Source organism: Brassica rapa, chromosome A05, assembly GCF_000309985.2.
Source record: "Brassica rapa cultivar Chiifu-401-42 chromosome A05, CAAS_Brap_v3.01, whole genome shotgun sequence".
Classification (NCBI taxonomy): domain Eukaryota; kingdom Viridiplantae; phylum Streptophyta; class Magnoliopsida; order Brassicales; family Brassicaceae; genus Brassica; species Brassica rapa.
In genome coordinates, this window is record NC_024799.2 from 8,278,575 (window position 1) to 8,305,497 (window position 26,923).

The window sequence follows — 26,923 nt, forward strand, 5'->3', positions numbered from 1 at the left end:
ATGCAGCTTGGGATTCTTCAACAGGCAACTGCAGCCTCGGATGGCAACTCCGAGACGCTGAAGGAACCTGTGCGGAGTCTTCTTCATCTCACCGGCGCTTTGTCACCTCGGCCCTTGTAGCTGAGGCATTTGCGGTAAAAGCTGTGGTTAACGCTGCAGTCTCGTCACATGTCAGCAGTCTCGATGTTTACTCTGACTCAAAAGCTCTTATCCTGCTTCTGAACTCACAAGGACAAGATGTGGCTTTGAAAGGCATCCTACATGACATCCATCTCTTGGCTCAGTCTTTCACCTCTATCTCTTTTAAGTTTATTCCGCGTTTAGCAAATGCTCATGCTGATTCATTAGCTAAATCAGCCTTGTACTACCTACGATCAAACCCTCTTGGGGATGAGTAACTGTGTTTCAATATAAGTTTAATTTGATCAAAAAAAAGTAATCCGATTAGTTACAAATCACACTTATGTTGCAAGAAAAGGCTCACAAGCCTCCAAATTATATCTTTCAGTCATGTTCTATATTGAGAATACCTTTTTATCAAGGATATTAGTCAGAAACCTTATGGTGGTATATAGCATGGCTAGCAGCACGTGCAAGTGGAGCAGTCAAACAAGATCTCAAATAGAAAAATAAAAAAAATTAAGAATTATTAAATTACATAGTCAGTTATGGTTAGAAACTTTAAAATTTTAGATATAATGCCAAATTTTGAACTTATAATTAAAAAAAAAAACAAACGAAGTTATTAATATTTAAAATTACTTGATAAAATTGTCAAATATACAATTAATAATTTTTTAAACATGGTCTAAAATTAATTTGAGACGGTCCTGGTATATAGTCTACATGAAGAATATAAGACATCCGCACACGAGTACTGCATGCTAGTTTGGGCATTCTTCACATTGAATCCATGAGATAGTGAAAGTAATGAAAATATTCATTACCTCAAAATATTGCAGATACAGTGATAGAGTAGATAGAAAATGTTCATATGACATATTGACATATCCAATGGTTCATTTACTTCTTTACAGAAACATATCCATATGTAAAACCAAAGACAGTCATATACAGCAGCTGGTAGGTGAGGCTTTGGCGATCTCCTAGAAAAGCAAAATGAAAAATAATAGAAAAGGTAACCTACTCCTCATGACGCCAAAAGTTTCTTGTGGCATTTTGTATGTTCGTTTTACTAATTTTCTGCTGCAATGTAACATAAATTTTTTACTTATTGATACGGAACACCCTTTTTCAAATTTATGTTACGAAGGAGCAGAGGAAGTGGATTCATGTTCATGAAAGTGAGGACATTAAGAACATTGCTGCCCGACATCTGCTTGTTCTGATCGAGCAAGAAACTGAATGAATCTGTGAGGACAAAGCCTCAAGGAACTAGTAAGAAACTGAATGAATTTAGCAAACATGATGATCATAAAGAGGAGCCATATGGTTTGTCTTGTGGAGTTGGAAAACAATTTCACAGACCAGAATGATTTTGGCTTATTTCCCAAAGGTGCAAAAGCTTTTTACCAATCTGAATGATATTTTGATTGAACCATTCTTTTTAGTGTTAGTGACTTAGTGTATCAGTTGCTTCAGAATTTCTTTTTTATGGATATAAGTCAATTAAGCTGAAACTCTTAGCTCGTGAGAATCAAACTGTGGGGAAACCGTGGACCAAGACTCAGAAGATCGGCAACAGCAGAAGCTTCTTCTCCTATAGAAAAGAAAAAAGAAAACTGCACACTCCCTGCGCAGGCATTACCCTGTTCAGGTTCAAAGGGACTTTCTCAGCCTGTTGCCAGGCTACCCCGCGTTTTAGCAGGCTAGCCTGGTTCAAGCACCCCTGGTGCTTTTCATGTCAATTCACCATCCAAATCACATATAAAAGTATTTAAAACATCAACTCAGTTTTTATTTTATTTTTATTACTGACTCTGACTCAAAGGAACAAACAGAAACATAAACCATAGATAGTTCTAAAGTTTAACAGACAGAGAGACTACTAAAGCTTACCAACATTTTGTGCCTTATTCAGGTATAGTCTAACAGGCACCAAGACTTGCGTAAGCGAGGTCTTGTTTCCACCCTTTCCCTGAGGAACCATAAGCAAAAGAAAGATGACAACAGGCAGAGAACACATTTTTGACCATATAAGAGTAACTAACATGTTTGTAAAGCGACGACCACTGGGAAAACTGACCTTTTTACTTCTGATTAGCCTTGACATAGCTCTCTGGCAAGTAGATTTCACCACCAACTTCACCGTGCTGCTCTCCGCTGATGGTTTTCTTTGCAACATTGAACTCTTGACTCATAGCCTCCATCCCTTTTCTGAGAGCTTCCTCAGCAGTGCCATAACCATTCTCCTCTGCATACTTCCTGATGTCTTCAGTTATCTTCATGGAGCAGAATTTTGGTCCACACATGGAGCAGAAGTGTGCAACCTTGGCTCCATCAGCCGGAAGTGTCTCATCATGGAAGGACATAGCGGTCATAGGGTCCAAGGACAGAGCAAACTGATCCATCCACCTAAACTCAAACCGCGCCTTGCTCAGCGCATCGTCCCACGCCTGTGCATGTGGATGCTGCTTGGCTAGATCAGCTGCATGTGCGGCTATCTTGTAAGCTATAACCCCAGCCTTCACATCGTCTCTGTTTGGTAACCCGAGATGCTCTTTAGGTGTTACATAGCAAAGAAGAGCTGTGCCCAAGGCTCCAATATTGGCAGCTCCAATGGCAGAGGTGATGTGATCATATCCAGGAGCTATATCAGTAGTCAATGGACCAAGTGTGTAGAATGGTGCCTCGTTACACCATTCAAGCTGCTTCTGCATATTCTCTGGAATCTTGTTCATTGGCACATGCCCTGGCCCTTCATTCATCACCTTGAAATATAAAAAAAATTCAACTAGTATAGAGCCGGTTCTAAGATTTCGGGGTCTATAAACAAAACAAAAAAATTCCATAATTTAAGGGTCTATCTCTATATAAAAAATCTTTAAAAATTTTGGAGGCCAAAGCCAATGTTTCACTAGGCTGTACCAAGATCCGGCCCAGGATGTATGCAACTAAAATGAAGATTAGTGAATTATATTAAGGTGTACCTGCACATCTTTCTCCCATGCTCGGCGAGTTAGTTCACCTTGAGTAAGAAGCTCAGCAAACTGAGCAGTGTCATTAGCATCATAGATGGATCCAGGTCTAAGACCATCACCTATCGAAAGAGCCACATCATACTGGTTACAGATGTCTAGAATATCATCCCAGTGCTCATAGGCAAAGTTCTCCTTGTGGTAAGCCAAGCACCACTTAGCATGGATGGATCCTCCACGAGAAACGATGCCAGTCATACGCTTAGCCGTTAAAGGAATGTAACGCAGCAGAACACCAGCGTGGATAGTGAAGTAGTCCACACCTTGCTCGGCTTGTTCAATGAGAGTCTCTCTGAACACTTCCCAGGTAAGATTCTCGGCAATACCATCCACTTTCTCAAGGGCCTGGTAAATGGGGACGGTGCCGACAGGAACAGCTGAGTTCCTTAGGATCCACTCGCGTGTCTCGTGGATGTGACGACCAGTTGAGAGGTCCATGATCGTGTCAGCTCCCCACATGGTTGCCCACTGAACCTTGTAGACTTCTTCTTCTATGGAGCTCGCAACGGCTGAGTTTCCGATATTGGCATTGACCTTGACCAAGAACTTTCTACCGACAATCATCGGTTCAAGCTCCAAATGCTTCTTGTTGGAAGGGATAATGGCTCTCCCACGTGCAACTTCTGATCTCACAAACTCAGGGTCGAGCTTCTCCCTTGTAGCGCAGTAGAGCATCTCCTCGGTTATGATTCCTTGCTTTGCGTAGTACATTTGGGTGAACCTTGGTGTTCCTAGCTTCTCGCGACGATCAATCCACTCCTTCCTTAGCTTAGCAAGTCCTGTTTTCAAAAGTTTCATTTGTTATTGTAATAGTCACGTAGAAAGTGAATAAACACAAGCTTGAAGGAACATACCAGCGTGTGGGTTAACATTTTGAGGACCACTAGTGTCGTAGTTATCAAAAGCTGGCTCACCACCGGACAGATGCACACGTCTAAAAGGAACTTTGAGAACATGACCAGATTCCTCATGAACAACCTCACTGAAACAATCAAAAACCAAACCAATGATTTCAACTGAAGTCCTGGACAAAGCCAAATAAAACATTAGCCTATATTTCCCTAAATTTTCGTAAAAAATTACATAAACATACGTCCCCAAATTTATAAAAAAAAATTATTAATTGTTTTCATAAATAGGTCCTTAAAGTCTGAGAATTGAGTGTATACTTACATGTGTTCTTTAGTGCTCTTAGGGAAGCATTCCTCAAACGATGGGATTGGCTGAAAGTCAGGAGAAGAAGGGTCGATGGTGTGTTTTCTCTGCTTGGCTCTCTCTGAGTTAGTGGTTGGTGGATCAAACGTCAACGTGGCTCTTGTGGTTGTTGTGTCTTTCTTGAACCGAACGGCAGCAGCTTGGACAACCACATCGAAGCCAGGTAGTAAGGAAGAGTTTGGAAGTTTGGGCCAGGCGGAGTGGTTCTTGTTGTTGTTGTTGCATACGACAGACATCAAAGTACTACTGTGTACGGAAGACATGTCTGCAAGATATATTAAAGTGGTTATGGATGAGACACACCAAGTTCTAAGAATACATGCATCAAAACATAAACAACTGATGGACTTTTGTGCACCATATCAAGAGTGGATCAAAGAAGGAAAAAAAGAGGACATGAACCTGGAAGATGGAGCTGTGGATCTGATGAATGAAGAGGATGAAACTCGTTGGAACTCAATCTCACTGGAACCACACACTACACTCTGATAACAAAAAAAGAAAGAGAAATGGTTGTGGTCCTTTTAAAAGGAGTAGAAAGGATACTATTGGTGTGATAGATATTTTGTCACTCCTGAATCCAAATGCATCCAATAAGTTTGCTTACGTGTCGCCTGTTTCCCAGATATTTTTTTGTCAGCGTCCTTTCTGATAAGAATCGTAAGGAGGAGGAGACTTGTTATTAATACAAGGCCCTTAATTGGTTTTATTTTATTTTCTTCGTTGAATAACATCCGTTGGTTCCCTAGGTAAATTTTGTAATTTTCATTGTTTAAAAAGTGAGTTTTGTTTAAAACTCACTCATTTATACAAGATAAATGTTATGAGAAATATTATTTTAAATATTTATTTTTTACATTTTTATATTTCAAAATACATATTTCTGTTGACTTCTTCTTTCAATAATTTATTTTAGTTTTAAAACTGTGGAAAATATATAATCACATAAAATAATATATTTGGAATCAGATTTTAATATATTTTTAATCTATGAAAATATATAATTACATAAAATAATATATTTATACTCAAAATTTAATATACCTTTCAATATGTGTGAAAGTATGAAATAATATATTTTTTGAAAGAAAAAGAGAATATTTCGTTTGAAATAAATGTTGAGTTATCTTAATACTCATTTTGTTTCAATTTAACTGTCGTTTCGGGTTTGTGCACACAAATTAAGGAAAAAATTAATTTTGTATATTTATTATATAAAAACATAATTACTTATACATTTATGTCACCTAATCATATTTCAACCGATAGAAAAATAAATTGTTAAATAAAAATAATAAATTTTACAATAAAAATCGAAAACAACATTTATTTTGTAACGAAAAAATATTCTACAACGACATTTAATATGAATCGGAAGGAGTATAATATAATATTAAATCATTTTTATGAATATCAAATCTTATAATAATTTTTAGTCCCTTTTCGATAAAATTAATTTTATATTATATGTTTCCAACATTCAACGCATCATTATATACTGTTTATAAATATTGTTTTATATGGAGAGTTGTATAAATATTTTTAATCCCTTTTCGATAACTATTTTTTTATATGAAATACTTGAATAAGGCATTAATCTTTTTGTTTTACCATAGTTGGAAATGCAAAGTAAAATTTACAAAATTCGTAAGAATTTCAGTTATCCAATAACTATAAAGTATTAGATTAATGGTTATTTTCAAAGGATTTTTGATGGAGCACTATCACTAAATTTCAGTGTTTTAAAATCTGCATGGAATCAATGTTTAGATCGATTTAAACTATGAATCAGAAACATATCCAAGTTAAAAGAATACAAATATTTGAAATTTATTGTCAAATATCAATTTTGGTAATTGTTTTTGTCTTTTAAATTATACAAATAAATCTTAACTCACAATTTATAAATATTTAAAGTCCAACTATTAATTTTATATTTGAAATCAAATACTAATTTTATATTTATTTTCACTTGAACCGTACTTAAATTTTATTTTATCATTATTAAAAACTTTGATAACTAAATTTAATTATGATTGTAAATTTATCAAAGATAACTGATAAAACATTTAGATTTAGCTATCTTTTTATTCTGTGATTAAACTCAATTGAATTTGGTTGAACCCGATTAAATCCAAGCAAACCATATTACTTCATGGTCTGAAAAATTCTGGTTTCAGATTCAGTTTACAAAACATTGCTAAATTCTGTTGAAAATTAATGCAAATTCTATACTACCATTTGATATCCATTAAAAATCATGATGAGAAAGATGATTTACCAAAATTCTAAATGGATATTTAGTGGATAACGAATTTAGAGTATTTTTTTTTTTTGTAAAAAAACGAATTTAGAGTATTTAGGGCATGTATATTTAGCTAATTGACTCTTCTTATTCGATATGAATCTGTATGTGTTGGTGATAAAAAAAAAGCTCTTCTTATTCGTTTTTCAGCATGGGTTTGTTATAAATTCCGTTGTTACCCGATTACCATCAACAGTTGTCATTTTCTCACATAACTTTCTTTATCCGTCTCATCATGTAAAGAAGTTTTCTACGGATGAATACTCTTCATAATCATAGACTAAATTCAACCACTATTCTATCAACACCCGAACACATCTAATCTTCCACGAGATTATCCATACAGTGATACAGAGAATCCAGAATTCCAAATATTTCCTAATATAAACGTTGTTAACTTATCAGAAATTGAATTACGAAAATTACCTGCGAAACTACTAACAGAAGAATTTTATTCTTGAAGAGAAAGATAATCTTACAAGTAACAACCATTGACTCGTTTATATTTGTATATTTAGATGAAGAAAAAATAATAGTATCGTAATCTATATCCATCCAACTGTATTCACAAAGAAATGATGTATTATGATCGAATTATTCATGCTAGAATTTGTCATGGGTCGGTGAACTTAAATTACACATCTAAGAGCCACATTAAAAAAAACCGGGCAATAAATACAAAAACGGAGAAAAACAAGGGTTAACCTGAAAATTAAAGTAAATAACTAAACTTCAAAACGTGTAATAAAGAAGACAAAAGAATCTTTGAAAAACATGCATACAACTAACTCAGTCGTTCATTACCACAGCTTTGTGTCTTCCCCGCACGATCCGATCCGATCCGATCCGTACATAAACATTCCCTCCATAACCCAAGTTACTAAAAAAAAAAAAAGAAACAGAGCAAGTTTCTAAATCTACAAAAAAGACCCCCTCCTTTTTTGACTGGTCATCGTTTCAAAGGTAAAGCTTGACGACCTCTCTTCTTCTTTCTTTCTTTCTCTTCATCAAGATTTTGGATTAATGATTCTGAGTTTCAGGGATTTTACTTGAAGAAGAAGAAGAAGCCATGGGTATTGATGCTAAAGATGTCTGCGTTATCGTCTGGAAAGTGATCAGATTTTCAACGAACACAACGTGCAGATACGTCAAGAGATACCCAGTTGCTTCTTGTGTTTCTGCGTTTGTGATCTTCTTGTACACTTTCCTTCCTTGGATCTTCTATTTCATCATCTGTTCTTCTCCGTTCATAGCTTGTGCTTCGTTCTATCTTCGGAATCATCTGAATGGTGAGGAGGAGCAGAGGAGAGATCGTGGGTCGAGGGAGGGGAGAACAGAGAAGGCTGAGTTAAAGCACCAAAGAAGTGTTCGACGAAACGCGAGAAGGGAAGTGGAAGAGGTCGGGAAAGATTGGGACTCGTCTCAAGCTAGCGAGGACGAGAGAGGGAAAGTTATTCTCACAACTCTCTACGGAGAATTACCACCGGAGACTATCACTCCAGATCTGGAGAGTTTCAAGAGAGACACGAAGTTGCTTGGACCGGAAGAAAGCTTCGTTGAGTCTAACCTCGACAACGAAGACTATGTCGTTGTACAAGATCCTTTGGAGAGGGTTTGTGATGGTGAAACTGAACTAGAATGGTCATCATCATCATCATCAGAAGAGGAAGAAGAAGAAGAAGAAGAAGAAGAGAAAGAAACAAACACGGTCATAGTAGCGTGGACAGAGGATGACCAGAAGAACCTAATGGATCTAGGAACATCCGATATCGAAAGAAACAAGAGGTTAGAGAACTTGATGACAAGAAGACGGTCAAGGAGATTGTTCCTACTTGCAGCTGAGAGAAGCCTGATGGATATGGAAGTTCCTAGGATCTGCATAGGTCGAAACTACTATGGTTTGGATAGAGACAACTACGAAGCGGATGGAGTTCTCATGCCAGGATCTGCACCTTCCGTTATGTTACCGAGAAGAAACCCATTTGACCTTCCTTATGACCCACAGGAAGAGAAGCCGAACCTTACAGGAGATAGTTTCCAGCAAGAGTTTGCAGATGCTAACCCTAAAGACATCTTCTTTTCTCGCCATGAGAGCTTCCACCACAGAATCTTCCCTTCAGAGTCTCAAAATGATTATAATCTAGAGTCATTGTGGAGAAAAACACTTGATGGTAGGCCTAAGCCACTGCAAGGTATATGCTCTTTCTTGATTCTGGAAGTGACTTAAATTTCGGTGCACCAGTAAAATAAATGCCGCATTCGTTTGGTCAATAGATTTTTGTGCTTTTATGTCTTTTGCTTTCTTGAGTTTAGTTTGGGGGTTTTCTCAACATATAATAATACAGATGAGGAGTCAAGACTGACTCTAAGACTCTGAGAGCTGTAGGCGATTTAGTAAAGATTTAAAATAATAATTTATTTTTATAAATTTGGCAGCTTAAGTTTATGTAATTTTCTTCAAAAAAATTGGGGATAGAAGCAAATGTTTCGTTCGGCTTTGCTTAGGACCGACCCTGTAAGGAGTACTAGTTTTGTTATTGTAAATGCAGATGAAGATAATGATTTTGGACTAAGGCTTCTTTAATTCATAGAGACTTTTCTTGATGATTTAGGTAGCAATGATCAACTTCCTCTAATGAAAGAAAGTGATGTGGAGGCAGGGGAGGTACGGATAGAGACTGATTCGATCAGAAACGATGATAGTGACTCGAACACAACGTTTTCTCCGAGAGAAAGAGAGAAAGATTTCAATGTTTCAGACCAGTCAGATGCTTCTGAAACTTTCTGCAAACGAAATGAAGATCGTGTTGGAAAATCTCTAGCAGGTTTAGTGCCTAGAAGCGGCGGTTCTAGTTCAAGGGCGAACGCGAGGCAAAGATACATGGAGCACTTTGGTTACAGCATAAAGAGAAATCATGTGTCAACACATTCCGTTGACTCTGATCTTCAAGTTGAGGTGTCTGAACTCGGATCACCTCCAAGTTCAGTTGATGGGAATGACTCCTCCTCTGATGAAGAGAGATCTTTGTTTGGTTATGAATCTGAGATTGGTAAGGAAATGGGTTTTTATGGTGAGGAAAGTGGAATGTTACCTATGGGAAAACTTGATCAAGAAGTAAATGAAACAAAGTATTTAGCTTCTCCAGAAATTGAAGAATCAGGAAAGTTGGAGCCTATGGTCAGTCAGTTCATGTTTTTGTTTTCATTCATGCAAATGGTTATGTTCTTTTATAAACAAATATTAAGACACTGAACATAATCTTTGCAACTTTTTCTCAGGATTTGAAGAAACTTCCGGGAAACTCAGCTGATGAGATAAAGATGAGTTATGACTCTGATGAGCCTGAACCATCCGAGAGGACTTATCAAGAATCTGAAGAGCCAAGTGTTAGAAATGACCAAGAAGTGATGCAACAACTACCAGAAGCTGAAGCTTCTGATGTAAATCATCATGGAAACCCTGAAGATTTTGCTGCTTCTCCAACATCAGTATTAGAAGACATGTTGCCTTTAAGTCATACTCATTCGGAGGATCTTGATCATACATCAGATGGTCTTCTGCCGAATGTGGATGCACCCGCAGAATCATCTAGTAATCAATCAAATGTAAGTTTTCAGTCCGTAAAGAAAAAAAATACACATTCCGTATTCATTCACACACATGTACTTTGTCTGACACAAGATTTTTATTCTCCGTCACAGGAACAATCTGATCCAACCGGGGAAACTACAGTAGAAACCGTTTGCTTGAATGCCACGGAAACAGTTCAGGAGAAGCAAGAGGTGTGCAGTTATCCTTGTCCCTGTATTTATTTAACTAAAAAGTATATGATTATTTGTTATTACATAACACTAAACATGAACTGTCAGGGATCTGAAGAACCATTAATCAATGATGAGTCTAAATCTGCAGAAGACCGCAGATCACTGTCCACGGATGCATCAGCTGAAGAACTCAATAGCCATAATAATTAATTGATGAAATGGTTAGCGAAGACTGAACTTTGGTTTTAACTGCTACAACGAAGAAACTCTGATTCTCTTCCTATATTCTCTAGTTTTGATGCAGAAAGTTTTATTCGCATTCTCACGGAAAAGTCAATGAAGGGAACACCAGTTTAACTTGGTTTATAGAATCAAACACCAATATAGCTGCAGAGGCCAGTTTTGCAGGTGTTAATTTATGACTGACTATATGAGTACAAGAAATGGAGAAATGATAAGATATTTGTGGATAGGAGATTTATGTTTGTGTTGCATTATCAAATGCAGACTTTTGTTTTAAAAAAAAGGTATAGCGAGAGAATGTATAGGTTTCTTGTGGGTGTGTTTTGCTTCCTTAGAGCGCACGGCAACTAAGGAGATGCTCTTATACATGTATGTTTTGTTCGGCTATATTCTTAGATAATTTCGTGCAATAAACACTTTTCTTGGGAAATCATAAAATAAAATAAGTTATGAAATTTTTTTGTTCCTTTTGTCCAAATGACATTTTTACACTATTGAAGACAGTTTTATCCAATGAATATTATCTACATTACAAAGTTTTATAATGTACGCACACGGTCATATAATTACCCAAATACACACAAACAACCACATATGTTTGATGAGCACGACCCAAAAAAATCCAATAAGCCAAATCTAATAAGACCTTATATATAATCAGCTTGATTGGTGTACATCGCACACACATGAACTCCTCTTATTTAAATAAAATTTGTTAAATGAACCTAGTTGGATTAGTGTTTTTCACTAATTTTTATAAATTTACTAGGTAAATACCCGCGCTACGCCGCGGTGTTTTGTCTATGTTAAAATCTTTAAAAAAGTGTTACATTCGAATAATAATTATTTATTTAAATTTAATGTTATTAATATTTTTTTGTGAAAATAGTGATTAGTAGATATCAATAGATTTTGGTTTTGTATTTTAACTTTTAGCAATTTTTATTCTTTTTATTTAAAATTTCTTATATATTTTTTAATTTGTTGTGCAAGTGATCTTTTGTATTATTTTGTATTATTTTTTTTTGTTTTATGCATGCTACTAAAGTTTATTTTATTTTAGTTTTGATTTTTATTGTTATTGTTATTTTGTATTTTGGGGAATATGTATGTTGGCATAACGAAAACACATAATCCGACATTAGAAATAACGTAGAAAAAACAAAAGAGGATCTAATTTTCTTAGACATATTTGGGCAATCCATCATCTAAGTATTTAAGTGCAACATCTCCTCCGGTTCTATCCGAGAAAAGAGTTTTTTTTTGGGGGGTCAAAGAAAGGAGTTATTAATGGTAAGCCTCTGGAAACTTGAGTCCATGAGTTAACGAACTCCATAGCTCCAATACCATCGAACATACAATGATTCATACAGAGTCGAAGAACAAACCCTCCATTTAGTCACCTATTATAAAATCCTAACAAATTAGATCTCAGCCTAAAATCCTAAACAACAAAAAGATTGCTTGAGCAGGAAGAAAAGTAGTAAACCTGAGGAGTAACGGGAGGGACTTCAAGAATATTCTTGGTGTCTACAACATCATAGACAAGTTTCTCTAGTGTCTCAAGGTCTGTTTTTGTGATGTCGTCAATCTCATCCATTTTACAGTTTGTTTCAGCTTCCAGAAACACAACTCCTTAGTTTACCTGAAGTTCACACCATTAAAGATATTTTAGTCGGAGTTATAAATTGTTTTCAAAAGTACCTACAGGACTTATGGTGAGACGTCCATCAAGAGGATAGTAATGAAGAAGTACTTGACTCAGAGACACAGAAGGCTGTCAACACAAGGAAGATATGGAACTGTAGCTGAAAATAGTAGCCATGAGATTTGTAGGTGACTTACTTCTCGAGCTATTTCTGAGTATCACCTTGGGAACCAAATATGAGACTTAGAAAGCTACAATCAGAGTGCTCTTTAACCTGCAAAAACACAAGTTCATACAATATCAGCTTCCAAAAACTGAGTTTTGTTACATGGCTATAAGAAAACAGAATCCAAAAGATGTTAAACAGAAACCTTTTAAGAAAATGACATGACTGCGGTTTCTAAAGTTAAAGAGAACCTTACCGTATTTCTACAAAATCTCTCCGCGTCTGAAGTCATTGTCTTCACAAGGAGAATCATATACCATTTGGAGTTTTCTTGATAGAAGATATCCACTTGTAAACCAACTAAACATACGTCTGTTACTATACCTTCATTGTCTCTCATCGGTTTTTCAAATTTAGAATCTTCATAGTTAATAATACTCTTCTCATCAAAGTCATTGCACCTGAACCATTTCTCAGGCTTACATGTTTCATACAAGATATTCTTTGATGGCTTTATCTGTTCTCAAGGAAACAACATCACCAAGGAACAACATCACCAAGTATCTACTGGAACTGAGCAATGCCAAATTCACATAGTGACCATTAAGAAATAACACGACAGAAATATGAAGCTTAGATTACCTTAGTGGAGATGCTTGAGCAAAAGGAGCTTTCAGCTTTCTTACGTCCCAAAATTTCAGGGCACTGAGAGATATATAGAAAAAAAAACTAAAGGATGTAAAGAACATTGCTATAAGCTATATGTAGCAATACCCTTTACATGAACCTAATCAACGTTGTGAAAGTACCTATCTGGTGCTCCAGCAGTGGCAATTGTGATCTCGTCCTTGAGATAAAGTACAGAGGTAATGCTAGATGAAGCAGCCTGAACACACAAAGCCATTAGAGGCGACGAAAGGAAAAATAGATTTGACGGGAGGAGAAAGGATCAGGAATAAAAACCTTGCGACGTCCAATTCCTTTTGAAAGAGGAGATAGATGAGCTCCTTTAACCATGCCAGTAGATCTGTTTGAAGTCCAGAACAACAATCAATATGGTTTACAGAAGCCAGAAAAGATAGTTGCAACTAAGTTTAGACAAAAAGAATTACTTGATGCAAAACTCTTCTCTTAAAGAGCTTCTTTAAAACTTGACAAGTAAAACACTAAACAGATCGTAGAACTGCTAGAACCCTAGAACTCTCAAACACTAAACAAATTTCTTGCCTAATTATACAATCGTTGTTTGATATGTTCTAATAGCAAAGTTTCTTTGGCCTTAACCAATCTTTGGCCTTAACCGGTTAATATCAGATTACAATCGTTCTCTCCGGATCCAATCGTACCATACTAATATCACCGGTTATCAGGATTGTCAAAACATTCTTAAGCCGGAATAAGATTCAAACCGAACTCATATCTTAGAACTGCTAGAAACCTAGAAGTCCAAATCGTGATGCGGCTGGAGAAGAACTCGACGCCGACGAGGCCGAAGAGTCTGAAAAAGAATTCGAGCCGACGAGCTCAAAGAGCGCCGCGGATCCCCTTCTGTTTGAGCTAGATCCTCGTGATGCGATTGGAGAAGAACTCGACGCCGACGAGGCCGGAGAGTCTGAAGAAGAACTCGACACCGATGAGCTCAAAGAGTGTCGCGGATCCCCTTTTGTTTGGGTAGAAGAGCTCGATGCCGACGAGCTCGGAGAGGAGGAGGAGGAAGAGATAAGATCTGAAGAGGAGGAGAAAGAAGAGATGAAATCTGAAAACTCCACGGCTCAAAGGAAATGACGTGTATTATCAAAATGAAGAGATTGGTTTCTCAGCTTTTTTTCATTTGATGACATGTCAATCCCACAACCATTTTAGAAGCTGGGGTGTCATGCTCTCGAAAGAACCAAGCTTAATTATTGTGTTGATTAGGAATATTTTCAAATATTATCGACTTCCATAAAACTACGAAAATAATATTTTATTTTGATAATATGATTTTTCTATTTTGGTTTAAATTATTCAATCTTGTTTGATTTCTATTTTCTATCACCAAATCCGAATGAACTACTGGACAAATCCCAACATTTTTAAACATGTCTTGATAAGGGATTAATTGACTACAAAGGTAGGGACAATAATAAGGAGCCACCTTTGTGTGTAAAAAGTGTAAATGTATAGATTGTGAAGTGAGGAATTTTTTGTTCCAGCTTCTAACACACACATAAAAGTCTCTACTTCATACGAAAGGTTCCGAGATTATGACCAAGACTAACCTTTAAAAAATGGATTAATTAAAGGGTAAATCTCCAAAATAGCACCTTTCTAAGTTTATATCACAAAAATAGCACTCAAAAACTAAAATGACCAAAATAGCATTTTATCTTTTGAAAAATTTAAATTTTTTTATTTTTCAAAATTTGAAATCTTATCCCAAAACCTCACTTCTCAACTCTAAACCCTAAAACCTAAACTCTAAACTCTAAACCCTAAATTCTAAACCCTAAACTCCACTTCTTGAGTGCTATTTTTGTGACTTTTGGCCTTGAATGCTAGTTTATGAACAAAAACTTGATCTAGTGCTATTTTGGTCTTTTTCTCTTAATTAAATAATTGTTTATTTATTATATTATATTAAGAGTTGAAAAGGTTGATCAAAAAAAAAAAAAATTAAGAGTTGAATAAAAGATAGAATTGATGCAGATTGACTTTTAGAGGAGAGGAGGAAATGGAAGAAAGAATGATAATGGAGAAAATTCGAGAGCATCTCTACCTGAGCGAAGACGTTGACGTCAGCGACGCACCCCGAAAAGTTGAGAAAGGAAGAAGCTTCTACGAGGATTTTAGCCTCAGAGGCATCCGAGTCAACCGAGTCGACCCCGGTTTCATTTCCTGCTCCTTCAAGGTCCCTCTCCGTTTGACGGTTCGTCTCCTTCCTCAACGATCCTATTGATTAAAGTATTTGATATAGGATTTGATCAATCATGTAAGGAAGGAAGAGACCATTACTACTGTCTTGTAAGATGTCTGAAAGATACAAATTGGATGTGAATCTTTTTTTAATATTAAAAGTGGTTTCTTGTAACCATGAAGATATATCTTTGTGGTTGATGTGGTTAGGTTTTGGTAATGGCAGGACAGAGAAGGGTATCTAGCAAACGGTGCAATTGCAAATCTTGTTGATGAAGTTGGTGGAGCAGTTGTATATGTCGAAGGTTTACCCATGAACGTTTCGGTGGACATGTCCATTGCTTTCCTTTCAAAAGCCAAGCTTGGTGAGGAGCTGGAGATAACATCGAGAGTCATGGGAGAGAGAGGAGGTTATAAAGGAACCATCGTTGTCGTGAGAAACAAGATGACCGGAGAGATTATAGCTGAAGGTCGCCATTCTTTGTTTGGCAGACAGCCTAGTAAGCTCTGAGGTCCAAGCTCTCTCTCTTTGGTACTTCTGTAAAAGATGATCTTATATAACTTGTTTCACTATTTATTACCTTTTTGTGTTTGGGTTATTTTCTTCTCTTTTTTTCTGATTTTGAAAATGAAACCTTTGTATTTAGATGGTTTATAAAAGCTAAAACCTTTGTGGACTTGTTGAATCATCTTTCATTGTATTTAACATTAAAAACAATTTGCTCTCAACACATTGTAGACTAATTTAATACCAAAAGCAAGAAAAAATTCAGAAAAGAGATATTGCCAAAACATTAGCAGTACATATTAGCTAACATCAGTTTCTACTGAGATGGAACCAGTAACAACAGCAGCTTCAGTAGATTGCTGAGATGGTGCACCCGACACAGTATCAGGTATTGGAGCAGAAGCTGGGCTTGGAGTTTGAGGACCCGGTTGTTGCGGATAAGGATGAGTGGCTTTGTGGTGGGACATGGTGGTAAGGAGGATACTGCATATGGCGTTGTATTAAAAACTTCCTTTAGAACCGCACATCTAGCTTTTGATGTTGCTCTCATCTTTGTAATCAGTTACGAATGAAATTTGTTAGTGTTTAAAAAGAAAAAGAAAACAAAAACAAAAAAAATTCAAGATAAGTGGATCGTATTGAACCAATATTTCAGATTGGAGCTTCGAACAACCAACTCGAGAAAGGAAAATTGATCTTTAGTTATCATAATTATTCTATCAGTTACTTCTTCACTGTAACAGCATTCTTTGTTTTATTAAGAAGACAAGTATTTTGAAACTGGATTAAACTTGCACTTGCACCAGACTTGGAACATAAATATAGTACTCAATATTGTGATAAACCCACTCAGGATATGGAGCTGCCCCTAAGTTGACAGATCTGAAGTATCCATCTTCTCCAATGATGTAAGCCATTTGGAAGAAACAGGTCTTGGGCGTTATATCGAAAAACACAACAACTTTCTTCTCCTCGTCAATGAACCAACTCCTACAATCAAAGTAAAGCCAATAATCATCCGGAAATAAACCTTTGATAAAATACCAATCCAGTGTCCAAAACTTGTTCCATAACACAAGATTGGGCTCAATCTTAGTGGTAATCCAAATCTCTACTTTCTCGCATACGTAGGCATTATGTAACAGAACCAGCTTCTCATTGCTACTAATTATATCAGTCACCTTATAGTAACCACTATGGAAAGGTGGAGGCAGAGGTAGAAGCGGTCCAAATCTCTCTGTTGTAAAATCAAAACAGAACAAACCATTCTTTTCTTCTGATGCATGATCTGGACTGCAAAAATAAGTATTACCCTTCAATGACACGAAAATCTTACTATACAAATTACAATACATTGGACCAACGTCGAGAACCCTCCATGTGTCCGAGCTAAAACAGTAGACCTCAATGTCTTTGATGTTTGAGTCAACAATAGAGAAACTCAAGATTTTGTGGTGGTTGTTGTTGTCATATCCGAGAAGATACATATCTGATTTTCTGTGGAATTTGTTTTTGGTTTGAACCAATCTGCTTTGCTCTAAATAAGGGTTACAAACAAAAAGCCTAGACTGGTCTAAGGGAACGCATAACAATAAGCCATCGTCGACTTGATGAGTAGGCATACTTATATGTTTCCCCAAGTCTTCGTCGTAACAGTAGTTTTCGTTGCGGATTCCTTGGAGATGTTAGTGGAACCCTAGAGAAAATCTCCACTAATAAATCCCTTGAAAGATCGGAAATTGTCGTCATAATTCTTCAAACAAAAAGCTTTCGATGTCTTTCTCCTCTCTCTCTCTGACGCTGCCTTGATGCGTCAATGTCGATCGAACCACCTAATTATATATCTCTTAGTGGGTTTATTATACTAATAATCTCTTCCTTTGGCCTATTAATCAAGTTTTTTTTGTCTGCGCCTATTAATCAAGTTTAAAAGGATGGATCATAATGCGTTTTAAAATGACTTAGATACATATTTTTTATAATAATATTGATATTATTTACTAATAAACTAGGTGATTGTCCGCGATTTCGCGGGTATAAATATTTATGAAAATTATATATTATGTTTATAATTTTAAAATTTTGAATAATAATTATAAGTATTAAGAATAATCTTTTTATTTTAAATAGTTTGATATTATATAATCTTAGAAGATTATTGAGATACAATGTTAATTCTATAAATTTTATTATAAGTTTCCAAAATTTTTTTTATGACATAATTTTTGATTAAGTAAAAAAAAACAAAGATTAAAGAGCAAGAAGTTATTTTATAACAGATTCTGTTTTTGCATTATTTTTTCTACCACTTTATTTTATTTAGAAGTAAAATAGTTACAAATAATAAATTAACAGTTACAGTACTACGTAAATCACGTGTATTTCGGCAAGCATATAAAACATTAAGTACGTAAAAGTATAAAATAACAAAGAATACAACCAAGAATACAACAAATAAGTTTTATTATTCTTCAATCATGTTTTATTTATTTTCCGTTCTTTTGTCCTATTACAAAATAAGGATGTCAATTTTATTATAATCAAAAACAATATCAATAGAGTCTTAACTCTAGTCCCGTAACAATATATTATTTCTGATTTTCAATTCATATATTATAATAAACTTTTTTATTGATTAATATTATTTTAAAGAATTTACCATATAATATTTTTATAATCAAATCTATAAGAATTATATTAATAGAGTATATTAATGTTAGTCTCGTATCAGTATAATGTTCCAATATTTCAGTTTTATATTATAATAAATATTTTTATTTATTAATATTATATTAAAATACTTACCATATATATTTTTCTGTTTTTAAATATACAAATACTTTAATCATTTCTGAAAGTAGTAACACAACTATACAATCAACATCTGTCACTGGAAAATGACTGAATGTTTTTAAAAGTGTATATTTGACTGTTCTACATTCATTGGACACATTTTAGAAAAAAAAAATATACAGTGAGTATAAAAAATATTATTTGGTTTAGGTTAATTATTTTTTGTAATCTATAATTTATTTTATCCAATTTTAATATAAATATGTTAAATCGTTTATATAATTAATTATTTCTATCATACCATATGTATTTATATGTATATTTTAAATTTCTATAACGTAATCTACGATATTTAAATGTTTCTATAAACGAATTATGTTAATTCTTCTAACTTTAAAATGTTTAATTGTTTGTATGGTAATATATATTAGATTATGTAGTTCTAGCCTTCTAGGATTAGTTTTCTTTTCAAAACTTTAATTAAATAAATAAAAATTCAAATACCAACAACCAACTAAATTAAAAGAATTAATTCTAAACTTCACCTATGAATGATACCTAAGCAAAAGTCAATTAAGTGACTTCTCAATTAATATATAGTAAGATTTAAGTGTATTTGAAAACAATATAATTATATTATTTTTATTTATATTAAATATAAAATTTATATAAGATATTATTTAATTTAGTTTTTTATATAAGTACAAATAAAATATTATGTTGTTTTTTTTACATTCACAATAGAAAATATATTTATATTTATGGTTTGCTATATTTATATATTTATAAGTTTTTGCACCAATGGGTTCCTCTATTATAGAAAAATGCTATATTTGTCTCTATAGATAGAATAATGCTATTTTTTTTTAAATATAGAAGAAAAAATAGCATTCCTCTATTTATAGAGGCAAATATAGCATCTAATCTATTAAAATAGGAGTACAAAATTAGATTATCCCTTAGTTTTCCACTATATTTACAATGGCATGCCACTGAAGTTATTAATTAACCTATCTTTTATGATTTTTGTCTTTTCTCTTCAATTAATGTATTTCCAAAATCAAATTCTAACTAAAAAATCATGGCAACAATAATTAATAAACCTAACTTTTAATATTTTTTGTCTTTTCCTTTTTATTATACATATGTGTATTTGAAAATAATTAATTCCATATATACATTTCGTAATTACATACATTATACGGTAATTATTTTACTAATTCCACATATACCTAATAAATAGCATACAACAATTTCATTATACATAATCATAAAATTTTGATCCATAAAAACAGTTTATACAATAATTTTATTATATATAATCATAAAATTTTGATCCATAAAAAATAAAAATACATTTGTGTGATTTTACAGGTCGTATTCTAAATAAATGGATGATATAATTAAGGGTTTACATGATAAAATAAAACTACTCAATATAAACTATAAAATTATTGTGTTTATAAATGTCATATTAAAAAAAAATTAAACGGGTAAATTTTAAAATATATATTATCACTTATACAAATAAATATTCATTTATCAAAAAACTAACACCTGCGCGGATGCGCGGGTCAAGCTCTAGTTTCTCTATTATAGAAGAACACATCAGAAAAAAAACTCTCATCTCTAATTTTTCTTCTATTTTAAAGATTTCTATTATAGATATGGTTGGATATGGCCTAACTCAACGCTTAGCGTCTAAAATAACTAAGCGGATGTCTAAATTATCAGTTAGACAGTTTAACCATTTATAAATTATAATAAATATATCAAATATATGTAATGTTTTATATATCCAATGTATGAGATTAAAAGCATGAATAAGTTATATTGATTTAACCTTGCAGCTAATTTTAGGTTCAATAGGTAAGCAAAGTTACACGTAACTTATATACTATAATCACAATAGCAATAGCTTATTATTATCTAATATAATATATTTACTAAAATATAGCTTATTATCTAAAAACATACGTTGAGCCCAACTATTTGATGGATAAAAACATTTCAAATAAACAAAAGTTATATGTAACTTCTATACTATGATAATCACAATAGCAATAGGTAATTATTATCTAATTAAATATATTTGCTTAACTATAGCTTATTATATAAGAACATATGTTAAGGCCCAAATAATTGATAGATATAAAACATGACAAATAAATAAAATAGTATGATAATAAATAAAATTACCTAAAATCATGAAAAAGTTAAGCCAAGTTACAAAAAAAATCATGAAAAAGTTGACAACTAAGCAAAATCACTTCATAAATAATAGTATAGATTATTTTTAATAAACAAACACAAATTTATTAAAATAAAATTCATAATTAAAGAATTAAAATTTCAAAATTGAAATTATTTATTTGTCAGTAAAATGGTAGAATGATGAATTTTAAAAAGAAATCATTGTATTACATAAAAAAAATAAAAAAATGGTAATGATTATGTAGAATTAAGAAAAGGTAATATGATAATGTGGATTATTAAAAGGCAAAAAGTATGATGTCTAATAATATAACAATTAGATGATAATCCACGCCTTGCACGGAGTGAATTGTTTTTTTTAATGTTGTTGTTGTTGTTGTTATGTGTTATTTGATATTTTTCTATTTAAGTGTTCGAATGTGTACAACCTTTTGAAAAAGCGAACATGAATTAAAATTCTGTCTCGAGTGAAGCTTGACTTTAATAGATATAACCCAGTGATTGTGGTCTAGTAGTGGCTGTGGAACCAGGGGCTGAGAGCCAACTTTGCTCACTTCCCAGGTTCGAACTCTACTGGAAACTTATATGCAGTTTCTTGGCCGATTGGTTTCTGGGATCGTAAGGGATTGGAAGGTTTACCTTGTGGGATGGTTAACCAACGATCCGTCTCGTCACATGATTAGTTGGATTTACTGGAATCCATTGACTAATTGACTGATGTTAGTAATTCGGTGTGGTTAGTCGTGGTTCGGAGCCAGATTACCTGAGTTATCAAAAAAAAAATCTAGTAATTTATACCTTTTTTTAATAGGGTTTGTGAGAAGAACTTAGGTGATAGACACATCAGCAATAAAATATAAGGGCCCTAAAATATAAGTCACAACTTATAAATGCTTACCAATTTATATAGAGGGGATTGTGCATGGTCTAATGATGCTTTGAATATGCTGCTTACATTTGTTGGTTGACAGAAAAAAATGAATCTAGACCAAAATAAAACCGATGTCACTCGGTCATTTCATAAACGACCCCGTAGACCAGATCTAACTAATTTGGCCCATTTTTGAAATCTTCGGCCTGACCCAATTCACACCCAACAAAATGTTTAAGTGATAGTGTGTACGAAAAGAGCGATACGGTCTCACACAGGTGATTATTCTTCGCCACCAACACCAAACCAGAAGCAGCGGGAACACCAGATACCCTAAAATCAAGGCTTTTAATATCGATTCCCGCGAACCCATTTCACCATCAAATAATCTCCTCCTTCAGAAAGCTCCAGAACCCTAAAACCACAATCCTTCTTCGAACAAGATGTTGGAACTTCGTTTGGTTCAAGGCTCTCTCTTGAAGAAGGTTCTAGAATCGGTCAAGGATCTGGTGAACGATGCCAACTTCGACTGCTCCAGCACTGGCTTCTCCCTCCAGGCCATGGACTCCAGCCACGTAGCGCTGGTGTCTCTTCTCCTGAGATCCGAAGGCTTCGAGCACTACAGGTGCGACAGGAACCTCTCCATGGGGATGAATCTCGGCAACATGTCCAAGATGCTCAAATGCGCCGGAAATGATGACATCATCACCATCAAAGCCGATGACGGCGGCGACACCGTCACCTTCATGTTCGAGAGCCCTAGTAAAGTTTTCCCCTTTTTGCTATTTGCGGTTCTGTAGAGTTTGTAGATTTCATTACAGAACAAAAAAACCATAGTTTGTTATTAGAGAAATTAAGGAAAAAGGGTTTCATTACAGAACAAAATTATAGTTTGGTTTAGAGAAAGGAAGAAAAATAAGTTTTTTTTTTTACATGTAGACTGTGTTAGAAAGTGTGTAATAATCTTATGATTGATTGGAGTGTGTTGATGGATGGTGCAGCACAAGACAAGATTGCGGATTTTGAGATGAAGCTGATGGATATCGACAGTGAGCATTTAGGAATCCCTGACGCCGAGTACCACTCTATTGTGAGGATGCCTTCTGCTGAATTTTCCAGGATATGCAAAGATCTCAGTAGCATTGGTGACACAGGTATTATAACGCACTGTTGCTAGTCAGAGAGAGGATGAAGAGAGAGTTTTCTCCTAACGTACTTGTGGTTTTGATTGTAGTTGTCATCTCTGTGACAAAAGAAGGTGTGAAGTTTTCAACAGCTGGTGATATTGGGACAGCCAACATTGTTCTCAGGCAGAACACAACTGTGGACAAAGTATGAACAACATTCACAACCTTATTTAATATCTGTTGAATACAATGTTGAAATGACTCTTGTTTTATGTGTGTTTGCAGCCTGAAGATGCAATTGTGATAGAGATGAACGAGCCTGTATCCCTTTCATTCGCGTTGAGGTACATGAACTCCTTCACAAAGGCGACTCCTTTGTCTGATACCGTGACAATCAGTCTTTCCTCGGAGTTGCCTGTCGTGGTGGAGTATAAAGTGGCTGAGATGGGTTACATTCGCTACTATTTGGCTCCCAAGATTGAAGAAGAAGAAGATACTAATGCCTAACACGTCTCTGGCTTCTAGATGCAGAACCTTTGGAACTCGAATGAATGTTTTTTTTTCTTTACTAAAGTCCTTTGTTAAGATGTCTGTCTGTTTGGATTCAGTTGTTTTCTAGATTTTCTATGTTACTGCACCGCTAGATTAGAAAAACAAGTTCGGCTGGTTTTGCAATTTGAAAAAAAAAAACATGTTTACCACTTTCTTCTTGTTTTGTTCTTCAAACTTGCAAACCGAAGACAAAAAAGAACAAAATGTTACTTTCAAGACGCAGAAACCTGTCTGCTTAAGAAAACCAGACTCGAATGCATCGAAGCAAGACCAGAAAAAATTTGTAACAGTTATATATCACATAATTCACTTGTTTAGAGAGTTTGCCTCCAATCTTCTCCAGCATACACAGCTTGATCCCCAAGCTCTTCCTCAATCCGAAGCAACTGCACGAATATTTCAAACGTCTCTTTCAGTTTTTCTTATAGACTACTTTCTACATATAGCACTAAGCATGAAAGGAGAACACTATCTAACTAAATGTACTACATGGCTGCTACAAAAAGATACAGACCTGGTTATACTTCATGGTACGTTCTCCTCTGCAAGGAGCACCAGCTTTGATCACACCTGTTGCAAGACCCACGGATAAGTCGGAGATGAAAGAGTCCTCTGTTTCTCCACATCTATGTGATGTCACCACGCCCCATTGGGCATCCCTTGCCAGTTTCACTACTTCAATCGCTTCTGTTACTGTACCAATCTGATTCACCTGTGTATCACAGCACGCATGTTATGCCTTTCTCATTTCTTAGACATTAGCTTCCTGTCATAAAATAATTAGCACACATAATATACCTTGAGAAGTAGGGCGTTACAAGCAGACTCCTGTATTGCTCGCTCAACACGTTTTGAATTTGACATCAATAAATCATCACCTACCACCTGCAAAAGTACAATACTGAGGAGTTAGACGACGAGAATAATTGTACAAACAGGTTTTAAGTTCCCTTTTTTAACATGGCTATCCTAGTTTGTTTTATGTAACCATCTGATTCCGTGAAAAGATTCAGAAGACAGTTATATCTGAAGTTAACCATTTCTAACAGGGGAAACCGAGTTTGACCTGGCATATTCCGAGATTGGAAAAATACTTGGTGTGTTCCCAATCTTCCTTGTCAAACGGGTCTTCTATAAACACAATGGGATACTCTACCACCACAAGGAGACCAAGCAGAAAATAAGGTCGTCAGAATTCTAAAGCAGACCCAAAGGAAAATCTAGAATAAGGGGTATAAACATACCAGCACAAAGTTCTTTATACATGTCTATCATATCCTCCGCTGACTTGAAATTTTGCCCAGATTTATTAGGAGATTTGATATCCAGATCATACTTGGTACCTGCTCAGGAAAGAATCGTGAAAACAATTCCACGGAAAATAAAATGTAGTAAATTTTTTTGGCAAAAGCATGATACGGATTGGTTACACATTATAATGATTTAACATCTTTTTCGTGTTGCGAGCCAATTGTGAATGACAATGCCTAGAACTAAACCAAGACTATCCATGGCTGAAACTTAAAAGTAGCCTCGGAAGACCAGTTTACCTATACAAAAATTAGTGGCAGCAACATCAATCGCTATCTTTATCTTATCACCATATCCTGTTCGGTTGATAGCTTCTTTCACAAGCTCCAAACCTTCCTTGAGACTGCAGGCAGTTACAATTATGTATATAAGGTATTTATTCAAGGAACTATAACACAATTTTTCTCATTTTTTACTGATGCGGTCACCACAAGCAACATATGTAAAAAGATGGTTACCTTGAGATATCTGGAGTAAGGCCACCATCTTCACCAACATTACACCCCATATTACCATTCTTTTCAGTAACAACGGCCTGCCATACACAGAAATAAATCATATCTCACCTTTATATACAAAGTTACAGATGCAAATCGAAAAGTAACACTGAGAAAGCCATATATCTTTAAGAAAATTGACCGACCTTTAAATGATGATATGTCTCAGATCCCCATTGCAGGGCCTCCTCAAATCTACTTGCTCCAACTGGGAGAATCATAATTTCCTAACAATATATGCAATGTTATAAATGTGTGAACAAAATTATTTGAACACCAAAACAATTCTAGAAGAGTGAAAAAGTATTCCCAAGAACTTGCATGAGAAAGAGGTAGAACAGAAACACTAATAATGGGTTAAATACCTGAATGGCAAAATGGTTCGAAGCATGATTGCCGCCACTCAAAACAGTGAAGGCAGGTACAGGTAACGTCATGTTTGCTCTGCCACTAAGATCAGAAAGGTGCTTGCATAGAGGGACCTATTATATAGCGCTTTTATCAGAATTATAGAGTATGCATGAAATGTAGTATAAGATAAGAGATAATATTGCCAAGCCTTAATACCTCTTTCTCAGCAGCTCCAGCTTTACATGCAGCAATGGATACAGCTAGTATAGCATTAGCCCCAAGCTCATTCTACAAGATGATTAAATCAAAACAAACCGTGACGAAGATATACTAAAACTTCACAATCCTAAAATAATTGAAAATAAATGAGAGACACCTTCTTTTCAGTTTTGTCCAAGTCTATCATTGCGTGGTCGATCTGAGCCTGAAGTTTAGGGTCCATACCGATCAAGGCCTCAGAGATTCTCTCATTGATGTTCTTAACAGCTTTAGCCACACTGTTTCCCAGATACATTCCTTTGTCTCCATCACGTAATTCAATAGCTTCGTATCTAAAATCATTCATGATCACGCATCAACACCAATTCAAACAAATAACTTATGATGAAGAGTTGCTCACGTTCCAGAGGAGTCGCCACTGGGAACAGAAGCACGAAAAACGCCTTTGTTAGTGTGGAGATCCACTTCAACTGTTGGAATCCCTCTGCTATCGAGGATCTGCCGTGCTTTGACCTTCGTTATCACAGATGGTACTGCTTTCTTCATGTGATTAGCCTGAAAACGAAAACGATAAGGTATCACAACTGCAGGAAGGGAACGAAAGAGGCGAAAAGAAACGTACGATGAAGAGAACCGGATCTGAGGTTTTAGCCCTAACGGCGGCGTTGACGGCATCTTCGATTTTCCGAGAGAGAGTGTGCTTGTCTAAGTACTCTTGCACAGACATCTTCTTCTTCCTTCTATACCTTCTCCTCCTTCTCGTTTCGAATCTTCACGCAATTCTTCGATGCGTTCGTCAAGCAAGTTTGAATCTGAAAATTCCTTTTTTCCGATTTTGAGTGTAAATTTTGGTTCGTCCCCGGTTCAGGATTCCAATCAGAAAAACGCCATCAAAACACGACGCCGTTTCGTGTTAGTCAACCATGCGTGTCGTCTGATAATTCTCATGTCGTACATCACGACGTTTAGATTTTTAAACGAAAGGGGCTTTCTGGAAAGAGTTAAAAAAGCCCATTAGAATCTCTCACGTGCGATTGCCAGGTTGGAAAGCATGAGCTGCTTTTCTCTCACGTGCGATGCCGTTT

General features: G+C 35.1%; 6 protein-coding genes and 1 long non-coding RNA gene across 16 annotated transcripts; 3 read left to right on the forward strand and 4 right to left on the reverse strand.

The window, feature by feature from the left end:
- Window positions 1-1,396: 1,396 nt before the first annotated feature.
- LOC103868019 (phosphomethylpyrimidine synthase, chloroplastic) lies at window positions 1,397-5,012 on the reverse strand. Of its 2 annotated transcripts, XR_632794.3 has the most exons (7): window positions 4,776-5,012; window positions 4,332-4,638; window positions 4,013-4,140; window positions 3,111-3,937; window positions 2,207-2,891; window positions 2,020-2,098; window positions 1,397-1,849 (listed from the first exon to the last, which is right to left on the reverse strand). XR_632794.3 is itself a non-coding variant. In XM_009146111.3 (6 exons), exons 2-5 carry the CDS (start codon window positions 4,634-4,636, stop codon window positions 2,211-2,213), a joined length of 1,941 nt encoding a protein of 646 aa, XP_009144359.2. In that variant the 5' UTR covers window positions 4,637-4,638; window positions 4,776-5,012; the 3' UTR covers window positions 1,882-2,098; window positions 2,207-2,210. The 2 variants fall into 2 exon arrangements, 1 of the variants encoding a protein (XP_009144359.2); XM_009146111.3 differs by lacking the exon at window positions 1,397-1,849 and having other exon boundaries at window positions 1,882-2,098.
- A 262-nt stretch (window positions 5,013-5,274) lies between these two features.
- Window positions 5,275-11,152, forward strand: LOC103868020. Of its 2 annotated transcripts, XM_009146112.2 has the most exons (7): window positions 5,275-7,641; window positions 7,719-8,870; window positions 9,291-9,856; window positions 9,958-10,284; window positions 10,381-10,461; window positions 10,549-10,664; window positions 10,737-11,152. In XM_009146112.2, the coding sequence occupies exons 2-6, from the start codon at window positions 7,748-7,750 to the stop codon at window positions 10,651-10,653; spliced, it is 2,202 nt and encodes a 733-aa protein (XP_009144360.1). In that variant the 5' UTR covers window positions 5,275-7,641; window positions 7,719-7,747; the 3' UTR covers window positions 10,654-10,664; window positions 10,737-11,152. The 2 variants fall into 2 exon arrangements, with proteins under 2 accessions (XP_009144360.1, XP_033148012.1); XM_033292121.1 differs by having other exon boundaries at window positions 5,275-8,870.
- Window positions 11,153-11,689: 537 nt separating this feature from the next.
- LOC103868022 lies at window positions 11,690-14,423 on the reverse strand. Of its 8 annotated transcripts, none has more exons than XR_004458372.1 (7): window positions 13,939-14,423; window positions 13,464-13,527; window positions 13,310-13,386; window positions 13,143-13,205; window positions 12,757-13,017; window positions 12,176-12,608; window positions 11,690-12,089 (listed from the first exon to the last, which is right to left on the reverse strand). It is a non-coding gene; the product is annotated as an uncharacterized LOC103868022 (long non-coding RNA). The 8 variants fall into 8 exon arrangements; XR_004458369.1 differs by having other exon boundaries at window positions 13,613-14,423; XR_001958538.2 differs by having other exon boundaries at window positions 12,176-12,331; window positions 12,532-12,608; window positions 12,757-13,205; window positions 13,613-14,423.
- A 724-nt stretch (window positions 14,424-15,147) lies between these two features.
- On the forward strand, window positions 15,148-16,113 carry LOC103868023 (acyl-coenzyme A thioesterase 13). Its single transcript, XM_009146113.3, has 2 exons — window positions 15,148-15,408; window positions 15,622-16,113. Exons 1-2 carry the CDS (start codon window positions 15,214-15,216, stop codon window positions 15,904-15,906), a joined length of 480 nt encoding a protein of 159 aa, XP_009144361.1. The 5' UTR covers window positions 15,148-15,213; the 3' UTR covers window positions 15,907-16,113.
- An 89-nt stretch (window positions 16,114-16,202) lies between these two features.
- On the reverse strand, window positions 16,203-17,390 carry LOC117134317 (F-box protein At3g49510-like). Its single transcript, XM_033292583.1, has 4 exons — window positions 17,257-17,390; window positions 16,948-17,196; window positions 16,732-16,893; window positions 16,203-16,386 (listed from the first exon to the last, which is right to left on the reverse strand). Exons 1-4 carry the CDS (start codon window positions 17,388-17,390, stop codon window positions 16,203-16,205), a joined length of 729 nt encoding a protein of 242 aa, XP_033148474.1.
- A 4,649-nt stretch (window positions 17,391-22,039) lies between these two features.
- LOC103868024 (proliferating cellular nuclear antigen 1) lies at window positions 22,040-23,609 on the forward strand. The gene is made up of 4 exons (XM_009146114.3): window positions 22,040-22,543; window positions 22,783-22,935; window positions 23,016-23,113; window positions 23,194-23,609. Exons 1-4 carry the CDS (start codon window positions 22,225-22,227, stop codon window positions 23,413-23,415), a joined length of 792 nt encoding a protein of 263 aa, XP_009144362.1. The 5' UTR covers window positions 22,040-22,224; the 3' UTR covers window positions 23,416-23,609.
- On the reverse strand, window positions 23,591-26,745 carry LOC103868025 (cytosolic enolase 3). The gene is made up of 13 exons (XM_009146116.3): window positions 26,461-26,745; window positions 26,239-26,393; window positions 25,996-26,170; window positions 25,836-25,907; window positions 25,634-25,750; window positions 25,415-25,495; window positions 25,230-25,306; window positions 25,011-25,114; window positions 24,705-24,803; window positions 24,527-24,612; window positions 24,259-24,345; window positions 23,975-24,172; window positions 23,591-23,846 (listed from the first exon to the last, which is right to left on the reverse strand). Exons 1-13 carry the CDS (start codon window positions 26,563-26,565, stop codon window positions 23,775-23,777), a joined length of 1,428 nt encoding a protein of 475 aa, XP_009144364.1. The 5' UTR covers window positions 26,566-26,745; the 3' UTR covers window positions 23,591-23,774.
- Window positions 26,746-26,923: the final 178 nt, after the last annotated feature.

Bases quoted from the DNA above. Each gene is read 5' to 3' on its own strand.
- LOC117134317 (XM_033292583.1), bottom strand. From the start codon at position 17,390: ATGTATCTTCTCGGATATGACAACAACAACCACCACAAAATCTTGAGT. The intron at 17,197-17,256 runs GTATTGTAATTT...TTATTTTTGCAG, and splicing joins GTTCTCGACGTTGGTCCAAT to TCCAGATCATGCATCAGAAG. The intron at 16,387-16,731 runs GTACTATATTTA...CGCCATATGCAG, and splicing joins TGGGTTTATCACAATATTGA to TATCCTCCTTACCACCATGT.
- LOC103868025 (XM_009146116.3), bottom strand. From the start codon at position 26,565: ATGTCTGTGCAAGAGTACTTAGACAAGCACACTCTCTCTCGGAAAATC. The intron at 24,804-25,010 runs GTAAACTGGTCT...TTTCCTGAGCAG, and splicing joins TGCCACTAATTTTTGTATAG to GTACCAAGTATGATCTGGAT. The intron at 24,173-24,258 runs GTATATTATGTG...TGTGATACACAG, and splicing joins GTAACGCCCTACTTCTCAAG to GTGAATCAGATTGGTACAGT.
- LOC103868020 (XM_033292121.1), top strand. From the start codon at position 7,748: ATGGGTATTGATGCTAAAGATGTCTGCGTTATCGTCTGGAAAGTGATC. The intron at 8,871-9,290 runs GTATATGCTCTT...TTGATGATTTAG, and splicing joins TAGGCCTAAGCCACTGCAAG to GTAGCAATGATCAACTTCCT. The intron at 10,285-10,380 runs GTAAGTTTTCAG...TCTCCGTCACAG, and splicing joins CATCTAGTAATCAATCAAAT to GAACAATCTGATCCAACCGG.
- LOC103868019 (XM_009146111.3), bottom strand. From the start codon at position 4,636: ATGTCTTCCGTACACAGTAGTACTTTGATGTCTGTCGTATGCAACAAC. The intron at 4,141-4,331 runs GTAAGTATACAC...TGATTGTTTCAG, and splicing joins AAGAGCACTAAAGAACACAT to TGAGGTTGTTCATGAGGAAT. The intron at 2,892-3,110 runs GTACACCTTAAT...TTATATTTCAAG, and splicing joins CATGGGAGAAAGATGTGCAG to GTGATGAATGAAGGGCCAGG.
- LOC103868023 (XM_009146113.3), top strand. From the start codon at position 15,214: ATGGAAGAAAGAATGATAATGGAGAAAATTCGAGAGCATCTCTACCTG. The intron at 15,409-15,621 runs GTTCGTCTCCTT...TGGTAATGGCAG, and splicing joins AGGTCCCTCTCCGTTTGACG to GACAGAGAAGGGTATCTAGC.
- LOC103868024 (XM_009146114.3), top strand. From the start codon at position 22,225: ATGTTGGAACTTCGTTTGGTTCAAGGCTCTCTCTTGAAGAAGGTTCTA. The intron at 22,936-23,015 runs GTATTATAACGC...TTTTGATTGTAG, and splicing joins CAGTAGCATTGGTGACACAG to TTGTCATCTCTGTGACAAAA. The intron at 23,114-23,193 runs GTATGAACAACA...GTGTGTTTGCAG, and splicing joins AGAACACAACTGTGGACAAA to CCTGAAGATGCAATTGTGAT.